This window comes from Dermacentor albipictus, chromosome 3 (assembly GCF_038994185.2).
Source record: "Dermacentor albipictus isolate Rhodes 1998 colony chromosome 3, USDA_Dalb.pri_finalv2, whole genome shotgun sequence".
Taxonomy (NCBI): domain Eukaryota; kingdom Metazoa; phylum Arthropoda; class Arachnida; order Ixodida; family Ixodidae; genus Dermacentor; species Dermacentor albipictus.
Window position 1 is genome coordinate 48,372,724 of NC_091823.1, and position 11,451 is coordinate 48,384,174.

The following is an 11,451-nucleotide window of genomic DNA, read 5'->3' on the forward strand; positions in this document are numbered from 1 at the left end:
ATTAAAGGAAGGTTAAAACTTCGCGAAAAAAAAGCGAGGACAAGCGGAAGGAACACAAAATACACCACAAGCGAGCTGGGGTATTTTTTTTTTGCTTCAGTGGTGTACAGTGTGTCCGTCCACTTGTCCTCGTTTATTTCGCGCAGTTTTAGCCTTCCTTCAAGGTGTGTCAACTTGTTTTGAACGTGCAGCCTTCCACGAAAGTTCCAGTCCATTGCAATCGATGGAGGCAAGCACCTTTCGCGGTCTGTTTACCTTCCTCCGAGGCCGTCGCTGCAGTTTCTTAAAAATGCTTTTGGCGTGCAGCCCTCTTCCACTCTGCTTTCATTCGGAATGTTTCCACTCTAGTAAACTGATGCGGAGCCCCCTGCGAGTCTGCGTCTAATTTTGTCCCAATTTCAGGTCCCCCCACGGAGATCCTCACGGACATTCTCATCAGAAGCTTCGGACCGGTGTCGGAAAACGAGATGGTACGTTTCCGCAACTCACACCCCTATGTATATTTTTTGATATATTTTACGTGTCTGGGCTGAGCTTATTTACGTCTCTGTTTACCCGCAAGCTTCAATCAGCGTTGCTTCGCACAGAAATCGCGTGATGCTGATATGTAGGTATAGGAAGCTGCCGAATAATCAGGTATCTCATGACGTTTTTGGCGGCGCTTTAGATGACTGGAGTAAAAGAGAAAGGGTTGTTGAATGACGAAAATTATTTAACGAAAAATCTCAAATCAATAAAAGGCAGCATGTCGTCCACCATAAGGCAGGAATATGCCAAAAAGAAAACACAAACAGTTTGTTCTGGTGACAAAAAAACAACTGGGGCGAAATTCACTAAGCTAACTTACGAACAAATTTTGGCGTATGGAAAATCCTACGAGAAAAGCGTATTCAGAAGGCTAAAACTGTTCGTAAGATCAGCAAGCTCGCCATGACCTTCGCTACAAAGACTAGCGCTGTAGTCGAAACAAGACGTATATGCAGGGGTAGCACAGGTGCGAGCTTCAGTACTTCCGCCAATGGTAAGCGTAAGTCGAGTCACCAAACCTAAACAGCCGTCGTAAATGACGACGTAAGAAAAAATTTCTACAATAGGGGTGTAGCCGTCCGACGACGATTATGTCTGTCTATCTGCACCACTCGAGCAGACGCGGGTAAGCGTTGGAACGCGCTGTTGCAGCTGATTGGCCAGAGGCCACAGCTGATAGCCGAGGGTGGGGCGTGCTTATAACTTCGTGGGCGTGCTCTGATTTGTCACCTCAAAGTGCATTAAGCTGTTTCAGTGCATAATTGTATTGAGCGTGAGCTGTTGTAGAAGGCAGCAACATTCATGGCTGTGCGGTGACCTTCTGCCTAATGTCTGATAGGCTCTGTTTCTGTACGCGCGCAATAGCTTGAATTTTTCATACTCGTCATGATACTCCATTGGGTGTTAGAAAATAGAAGTGTACTGTCCGTCCCTGACAACCATCATGTTTATCATTTATTTTGAGCGCTTCTATCGTTGTATTTATTTTTTTCTTGTTTTAGCTTTCTTTTGCTCATAGGGCTGCGTATGATTATTTTTCCAACGTTTTTGAGGCAATAATTCTCCATGTGAGATTAAAAAAATGAACAATATGGCCGAATGTTTGTAATTATCAAAACTTTACGAGCAGTAAACAGCGCTAAACAGCAGGTCAAGGAGAGGGATACAGACAACAGCACAGACTAACAACTAAGTGGCTTTATTCTTTCAGTCAGCATATGTATACTCCGCCGCTATCTCAAACCACAGAATCAACAGAATTCAGCATGCGCAGTTGCCAAAATTGCAAATAATGGGATAGGAAGGCAATCTACTTCGGATAGAGAGAAATAGAGGGAAGGCTTTCACATACTTCGCCGCTATTATGAACGTGGAATGCTTCGGCAATAAGACGTGTATGGTCATCGCGGTATTTTCACAGATAGGTCACACCATTAAAATACGGCTTGCAGCCGCATTCATTGCACTGCAGTGATAATTGAATATCTCTAGCTCGATTTTGAGCCTTGTTTGAGTGTTCGCGCATGCGGTCATTGATGCACCGCCCCATTTGAGCGATATAAAAACGCTTGCATGAAAGAGGAATCTTATAAACCACACAGTCACAACAGTCAGCAACAAGCCACTGCATGTGCTGCTTTTTACAACATTTTTTTGTTGCTCTCGGTCACCCGATTGACTTGATGGTACAGGCTACCTAACTTATTTCTGGCAGTGAACAGCAACCTAACGCCTGTCCTGCTGGCAACCTTTTTGAGATTATGCACAACCTGGTGCACATATGGGATAACCGCAGCTATTTGTCGGAAGCGATTCTCAGACTGAGTAGCTACCGATTGCTTTCTTTTAGGAGGAAGCTATAGCTCAGGTGCTCCTATCTAAATACATGTAAAAAGAGAATTCGTTTTTCTTGGCAACCACTGAACCAAATTTGACGAGGTTTGTTGCATTGAAAGGAAAAACTTAAAATATAGTGACTGTTGGTTTCGAATTTTTCAGTTAGGTTGTTAATGATTTATTAAATATTTGCAAAACTCGAAAACTTCCAGAAAAAGAAACTATTAAGTTTACAACTCTCTAACTCAAGGAAAAATGATAATACAATTCTCTTAATTGCATCTAATAATACATCTAAGGTGGACAAGATTGACATGTTATGCATGACTACAAAAAGATTAAGTGATATGGAAATACAGCTTTTGCAAAAACCTAGTAACCAACGTAACAAGTTCACGTAAGATGTAAAATGACATGTCGAATTTGTCCGCTTTGAATGATCTAATGGATGCCGTTTACAGAACCACGATATCTGTTTTGATGCAGAGCTATGAATCTGTAAACTTCGTGCTTGTTCTTTTCTCAAGCTTTCAAATTTTTGAAAATCTTTCTAACAAAATTCATGACGTAAATCGATACTCCGCTACCAACAGTTACTAGAATTTAACTTTGTCTCTCAAATGCAACAAATTTAACTAAAATTGGTCCAGGGGTTATTTCAGAAAAACGTTTTTGCGTTTTACATGTATTTGAATAGGCCGCGTCGGAGTTGGGCCCGAGCTAAAGCTTCCGTTAAGGCTTGTTGCGAGGTTTTCAGCGATGCTAGTTAAAAGCGGTAACGGGAAACCTGTGAGCTTCAGCCTGGCTACTTGCAATTCGAAGCTTCTACTTGTTGGTCACAAGACCTGAAGAGGGCCGCCTTCATGCAAGATCTTGCAATACCGCGCTTGACAATCTTTGAGTGCGCGGAGGAAAAGGGAAGAAGGCTCTTTTAAGACCGAGGAGCATAACCCCAACATACATGAATGCTTGACAACGATAGCTGCAAGTCTAAGAAACGCAGCTTTCCAAGAAACGCCCGGAAAGGCTAGCTGTCGAATTGGGGTGTGTATACTGATTGGCCGTAAGAATATAGCCTGAACTACTTGTGCATGACGTGTGATCATGCTATGAGTCGGCCGCACTTCTTTTATTTCTTGTCGTTTAATCCGAGATTCGCTTCCTCCTTCCTTTCGTACGACGCGTGAATTAAATGCGCTGCACTTAGGTTGCACCATTTTCTTAGCGTAAGAACTTTTTGTCTAAGAAATAGCGTAGGAATAGCGCAGCTTAGTGAATTTGGCCCCTCTCCCTTTCAGGGGCATAACATATTTTTCTGTCATAAGGCCTCTTCGATGTTGTGATTTCTGTCAAAACTCATTTTCTTTTTTTATTTCTAAGCAATTCAGCCTCCACCTTCGTGAAAACACCCAATGCATTCCTGGTGATATGATTCATTGAGAACCGGGAAGCGCTAGGACGGGAAGCCAAAGCACTAGGACGAGTAAAAATGACATATGCATTATTCAAACTATGTCCATACTTCGTACTCCACAGAAGAAAAGTGTTCCCAATGCGTCGATGTTATTTATGTAATCAGTATAACCGTGCGGATGAAGCAATGAACTTGTAAATTGACAAATAGGTTTTATATTGTGTGAACGATACATTGACATTTGTCCCTAAATGCTTGGTCAATAAACTTGCCTTTACTTATCGCTTCATTGTCAGCTGTGGCTGGGAGTTGCTTTCACGTAAAGTTACACTGCACTCACTGGAATTACCGACAGTACTGCGTGCTACGTCTGCGGCAGCGAAGAGATCGCCGAGCATTTATTGTACCACTGTCCTCGATTTCACTCACAATGGCGCAAATTATCCAACGCACTGCGGCGATCTGTCCGTACAGGCGCTGCTTGAACACCGTCCCCATCGCTCGTGTCCTACAAGGCATTGAAGGCACTTTTGTGTTTCTTAAAGGCGACTGGCCTGTGTGAATGTCTTCGATTGAGTGGTGCCGTCCGCGCTTGTGCGTGGATTCATGGCGTTTTTTTGTTCTTGCCCCTCTCTCTCTCTCTCTCTCTCTCTCTCTCTCTCTCTCTCTCTCGTTTCAATCAAGCAGTTTCCTTCCCCCGGTGTAGGACAGTCAACATACTTTCCTGGTTAACATCCCTGCCTTCTCCCTTTCTTTTCTCCTTTCCTTCTTGCGATTGCTTCGTTAAGTGTTTGTCAAGTTTCAAGCCAAATACACGAAGCACGAAAAGGTGCACATCATATATGTGCGTGCGGGTAGCTCGGAGGATACCCAGTCTTAGAAATAGAAAGCTAAAACTTAAGAAGTGCACAATTACGAAACATAATTGGCTTTATTTTAGCCTCAACTTCTATTCATGGTCTGTCTGCTGATACATCTGTGAGTTTGGTTTCTTTGTAATCTTGCGTGGGGCATTTAAAGCTCTTTCACATCACGTCATTGTATCTGCTTGTACGTTGTCACCTAACATAATCTTCCCTTCCAAAAGGTCTGTTATCGCTGAGTAATTAAAAGGTAGTCAATGACAAGACTGAACCCGCCTATTGCTATAGCTCACCACCACCACCACCAAGACTAATGAACTCTGCCACGGAACAACTCCAAACGAAATTCAAGGGAAGAAAGATTCGAACTGAAGAAGGCATTCACGCACGCAAAGCGAAAGTGGGGAGGTGTACATTGAATATATGTAAGGGAGGTATCCATACACATAGGTGCGTAAGTAAGCATGCGCAAGCATTCAAATTGCCTTCAAGCTTAAGCCGTTTGCGATGTTCCATTTCTAATGAATCAAACCTACACCAAGGTAGCTCTACTTTGCACCTCAGACCACGTTAACCGATACTCTATTGGGCAACATTTTGTTGCAGCTTTCTGAAATCAATCAAAATATAATGAGAAACAGAACTACCGTATATATGTCGACACACATGGACGTTTTGCATCTCCGCCTACAGAATCTCATATCAAGCCACACACACTCAAAGGGAAAATCCACTGTGAGGCAGGGCTCGTAATGCCAGAGGTCTTACACTGGAACTATTCGCAAGGGCGGCTACCAGTCATTAGTGATATTAAACATACTATATGGCGAAGGAGGCCGACTAATGGTAACCTACCCTTACGAACAAAAAAGCTTTGCTATTTAGACCCTAGCTTTGTAGTAGATTTGTAGTCATGAAGTGTTTTTCGACTGGCTCTGCGGACGAAGCGCTTCACGTATTTGTATGATTTTTTCGTGTGCCTTGACCTAACCGGTGACCGCAAAACATTCTTTTTAAAAATAATTGTTGACTAACTAGCGGCAACCACAAGCAACGTATTCTGACCACATTTGGGGACCTGTGCTTCCGTATGTCACCCTGCGTAATAACCCCGTTATTGGTATTACTGCTGAATTACTTATTATCGCTGGGTTCCTATTTCACAAGGCAATCAGGCGGACCACCATTTCGGCCTTCATTTCGGGTGGGGTCATCTATCAGTTTAGAACCCACTCTGTGAATTAATCACTCAAAATTCTAACAAGGAAGAAAGGAAGGAAAACAAGAGGTGTAAGACAGAGAGGTTAACCAGATTAAGTGCACGGTTGGCCAGTCTGCAAAGGCGGAGTGGGTAAGGGCAGAAAAAGTAACGAAACAAGAGAAAATAAAAAAAGGAAATTGTAACAAGGCTATTAGCCACAGACAACTATAGCAACACTTGCATGCAGCCGTTTTTCTTACTTTCTGTTGTGTGCAAATCTACACTCGCAATCATTTCGCGTGAACATTGACAACTCTCGCACCACCTCGCTTTCACAGATGTTTTCGATGGACTGCTACTTCCGGCAGACGTGGTACGACCGCCGGCTCAGCTTCCACGGCGACATTAAGGTGCTCTCGGTCAGCTGGCAGTTTCTGGAGCTCGTATGGACGCCAGACACGTACTTCTTCAACGGCAAGAGCTCCTACCTCCACAAGGTCACCGTGCCAAACAAGTTCGTCCGCCTGTTCCACGACGGTCGACTCATGTACTCCATGAGGTACGATCAAGGGATGTGCACCTGTGTACTGCGAAATACATTGGTGTTTCAGTTTACAGTTTAGCAGAAGTGTCTTTCAGGCTATTCGAGATTATTTTTACCGCAATGCCGGTACATATTTTGTGCTCTTTTGGAGACGCATGTCTCGAATATGGCGCTAAACGTAGAAGCAGACATGGCTTCACTACTACTGCTATTCGGCTTGAATCTCTCAATTTCGACTCGTGTACAAACCCAAAAACTTTTAAAGTTACGTAGCGTATCTTTTTAATTAGTCACTCAACAGTGCAATTTGTAGCAAATAGCGTCCGCCTCTTCAAGCAATACATTTGAAAAAGCATATGCGGTAAATGCTATATATAATTTTTTTTTATTGTCTGAACTAGAAAAGTAAAATCTTTCGAACCCTTGTTAAAGAAAAATGAAACTATAGTATTAGCTTCTTTATTGCTGCTGTTGTTGTCGCCCTTATAATGCATTCATTGAATACAGATTTTCACGTTTTCTGTTTGCATGCACGAGTCATCTCATCGGTGTATTATTCTCATTTGGGCGCCGGCACATCTCGGAACGCATCGCCAGGCTGATAGGCGTACATCTTTTTGGAGCGTGGTGTATAGAGCACAGTGCAGCCTCTTCTCGCATTTTATGTCTAAGAGTTTCCGTACATATGATGTCTCCCGTCTATCATGCACAAAGCTCAAAAGAAATCGGCAGCTTGGCCAGAAACACGGGCAGCGATAGCAAGGTTTCCCGCAGGGCTCGAGGTACTTATATGGTGTTCCAACAATAATGCGGGGGCGACATATTGGCGCGTCGCAGCTCGCGAGGCAGCTGCACTAGTAACAGTGCCCTAGCGTCTGACAACGCTGGCGTAATGCGATGTGTTGCAGGCATTGCACATCGATGATACGCAAGGTGTGGCCCATAAAAGACGGTCGGCTTTTTGACAGAATCGCAGACAATGATTAGAGAATCCCACCAGCCCGTGAAATAAAAAAGGATTTTTTTACGTAAGAGAATGTTACTGAAGTTGTACCCTGGATTCTAAAGCTAAGAAAAACTGCAATATACATAAGCGCAAAGTTGGTAACGGCAATTTCAATGCAAATGCTATTGAAGAAATCTTCTGCGTCGGTAAAAAACTTGAAACAATGTTGCCTGGGCCCTTCGATGAGCTAGTTAATAGTGGTTGCAGGGGTTGGCGTGTGCAGTGCGGGCCACAGGTAATGGAAGCATTCAAATGTGCGGCTCTCACTTTGCTGACGCCCTAGCTGCAATTGGCTGCGAAAGTAATGTCAGGGCACTGCACAGGCATGCCGAAAGGAATCGGAGCCTACCACAAGTTATCTGCTGCAAATCTTGAAGGTTTTACTTTTGCGTCAGAGAAAAATCCGGACATGTGCTGCACTCGAGTGTTCCCTTTAACAGAAAGAACGTAGGGCGATGCCTAAGCACACTTGTGTCGTGCGTCTTTCACTAAAAAATGAATGAAAGTGGGCTTTCTTTCAGTGAAGTTGTCAGTATGGCTCACAACAGCAGGCTATGTCTAATGAATTGGCTAACATACTATCATTCACATACTATAATTGCCTGACTGTAATTCATCAGGTACTTGTGGCCTAAGCGAAAAGCGTTGTCGGCTGTGTAGCTCTATAAAAACAACGTGATACGCAGCAGCAGTGAAAACGCACCACTATGCTTACGTCATGTGCATTCTAACATTTTTATCTCAATAAAAGAGATCTCTTTAGGAGCCTGATATCTGACCTATCACATCAATTGCCTCACCGCATGGCAGAGAAATAAAAAATCCTGACACACATGTTAATTCTCCTTTCGCATTAATATAGGTTTGAGCCCGTTTTGTGTTTATCAACTTACCCTGACGCCAAGCCGTAGTCTCTTAGGCGGAGGGCCGGACGATCAACAGCGTAAGTGCAGACTTCTTGTGAGGCTGTTATCATATGAAATGTACTAACAAGAACCTTCTCCCCTTTAAAAGGTTTAAGAACAGTTTGCGTCAATACTGAAGCATAATTTAAGAAACAGTTGCACAACAAATTGCCGTTATGCGTGCTTCGCTTGCAAGCGGGTTCCTATAGAGACGTTGTTAATGGCCGATGCGTTGGTCTATCATGTCTCCTCCTGACAAGAATAGGTATCCAGAACATTGAATTCCTATATTACTGTGCTTTGCAAAAAAAAAAGAGAGAGAAAAAGAAGAAAGAAGCTAAGTGCTCACGGCTCAGATAGGCAGCGCTAAGATAAGAGTTGAACTCGGCTTCAATTTCTGATTAGCTTTACTTTCACCTTATGTGTGCCCGCTACGCTCGAGAAAGCGGATGCGCAGAAGGAAACACGACACAGCCCTGCGTCATGTTTCCGTACATGTGTTCTTGTTCTTGAAAGCTTAAAACGCAGTTCACAAATTAACACTCCCGTTGTAACATTTCTGTCCTGTAAAGCGTGCTTTGCCGTTTGTATTAGTGCGGCAGGAGAAGAACTCTTCAATGACTAGGAATTGACAAAAAGACGCGACCACACGTTTTAATTAAACATGGGGCTCCGTACACGAGAACGTCGTTCGTGATCCAAGACGTTCTATAGAGAAGAGATAATTAGGATTAATTTGAATGCGTACTACCACCTACTTCCTGCTCCATTGATGTTGTATTAAGATGTACTTTCACTTTATGTACATAAGTCTACGCAGGATGGACCGTGTGACTAAGCGTCTCTAGACTGACGTTTCCAGTCATACATATTAGTTTCTGGCAGTCCACACGCAAAATTTTAGTTGCTGTCAGTAGCAGTGACCGAACAAATGAGGTCTCTGGAGCAGGGCATTTCGACCAGGGGGCTTCTCTCGTCTAACGCTTGATGTTCTTACCAGCCTGATGAAGGCAAGTTCTCTTGAAAAAACGTGGGTTCCGGCGTTCTTCTTCAACCACCGTTAATTACTTCAAGTGATAACCTTCCTGCAAAACTCTGCCTTCTTGGAAAGTGTGTCACCCGCCGTGGTTGCTCAGTGGATATGGTGTTGGACTGCCGAGCACGCGGTCGCAGGATCGAATCCCGGCCACGGTGGCCGCATTTTGATGGGGGCGAAATGCTAAAGCACCGGTGTGCTTGGATTTAGGCCCACGTTGAAGAACCCCAGGTGGCCGAAATTTCCGGAGTCCCCCACTACGGCGTGCCTCATAATCAGGAAGTGGTTTTGGCACGTTAAACCCCATAATTTGGAAAATGTAGCCATGTTTTAGTTTGCTCTATTGCTGACGCCAAATGCCATCCTATGTTGTGCACTAAAATGGCTAGGTGTGAACGGCATGACCATATGATGGCGCGCCCACCACACGAACAAAGATTTTTCAGATACCTCCAGTGATATAGGTATACACGAAAACTCCTTCGGTGAATATCACCTTCTTTCAGGCTTACCATAAAAGCAAGCTGCCCTATGCACCTCCGGAAATACCCACTGGACATGCAGGCCTGTCCGCTGGAGATCGGAAGTTGTGAGTGCCATTTTTGTCGTTTATCTCCCTGGCCGTCACCCTTCTCAATCTCTTTTCTTTCTTTTTTTTTCGCAATATACGTGCAAGCATTACTTTAGGATTGGACTGTTCGCGAGTATTGAGCTTCTTGTCTGCTGAAAGAGACGGGGTACCACTCACACTGTGAGTGGGTATCCACACTGTGGCAAGCGATCTTGCAACATGCACGTACAAAACGTATATGAGACAGTTCAAGGAGATGGCATTTCGATTCACTGACGCAAAGACAAAGGCTGCATACGTGTACGTGCATATTTAGGACTTATAAAAACCTTCTGAGTCGCACTTAAATCTTTCTGACATGTCTTTTCTACTCGTCTCTTCTATCTGTACAACAATTATCTCGTCTTATTTTCTGTTTCGTATGACTGCACGATGATTTCATGTCTATCATATCAGGCATTTTATTTATCATTCATCAAATATAATTTGGATAGTTACTCGCTCTTCGACTTATGCAATCCGATGCGTTGCCACTGGTCTCTCTTGTTGCCATGCCATTAGTATTTAGGAGACACTAAAGAATGTGGCTTGGTGGGCTGCATAACATACTGTGCACACATTTCAATGTGGTTCTAGTGCCATTTTCCGAATTAGTGATAAAACTATTGACAAAGCCACTGCCGCACGTTTTGCTGAGAATCCCGTATGATGTAGGTTAGCGAAAGAGAATTCTTTATATTTTAATGCATTATTGACAGATATTTATGAGCTAGCAAACAGAGGAGCACGGAAGGTCTGTTGGTATCAGTACTGTTGCTAAAATTGTTTCTTGTAATGAATTCCATTACAGTTGCCTATTCGTCGAAAGAAGTGGTGTTCAAGTGGAAAGGTCCCGAACCGGTTGTGATATCACCCGACGTCACCCTGTCACAATATGAGTTTCTCAACATCACAGTGACCAACTTGACTACGTATGGACCCGGCGGCGGTTAGCATCTTTGTGTGTATCTCTGTTTGTTGTTCCCAGTTAAACGTATCATTCATTGTTATATAGCCAGGACGAGTAGCTTCCCAATCATATGCTTACAAAGAATAATTTTGCGGTTATAGTGATGTCACTTTTCTATGGCTATTTGTTCTTGCTGTACGGGTTATGTACTAACATCATCAATGTTGTCCTATGACGATGGTGAAAAACGGCGTGTTGTCTCAAAGCGTTTATCCTAAGCAAAATTATGGAGTCTTTGAATAAATCAACACTTTCATATACGCAACATCACGTGCATACAATGTGTATGCTAGCCTACCTCTTAATCAATGTTTTCTGAAGCAGAAAAACGTGTATAGCGAGGGTTTATTATGTGCCTTGATGCAAAGAAACGCTAACAAAAAAAGTCAAATATGGTCACACACAAAAAAAAAAACTTCATTTCCTTTCTTTACTCCAGGATTCCCCTAACCAACTGGGATAAATGTTAAGGCAATATGAAACTCCTATTATATTTCTTGCCATGGTGTTCCTGTAAACCAGGGCTCTATTCATAAAG

General features: G+C 43.3%; 1 protein-coding gene across 7 annotated transcripts in view; it reads left to right on the top strand.

The window, feature by feature from the left end:
* LOC135898148 (gamma-aminobutyric acid receptor subunit alpha-6-like) overlaps window positions 1-11,451 on the top strand; it is a 70,277-nt gene that overhangs the window by 52,543 nt on the left and 6,283 nt on the right. For all 7 annotated transcript variants that reach the window (XM_065426925.1, XM_065426922.2, XM_070535416.1 and 4 more), the window contains 4 exons: window positions 403-470; window positions 6,181-6,401; window positions 9,840-9,922; window positions 10,755-10,892. In XM_065426925.1, coding sequence (XP_065282997.1) covers window positions 403-470; window positions 6,181-6,401; window positions 9,840-9,922; window positions 10,755-10,892 — 510 coding nt within the window. The remainder of the gene's footprint in view (window positions 1-402; window positions 471-6,180; window positions 6,402-9,839; window positions 9,923-10,754; window positions 10,893-11,451) is intronic.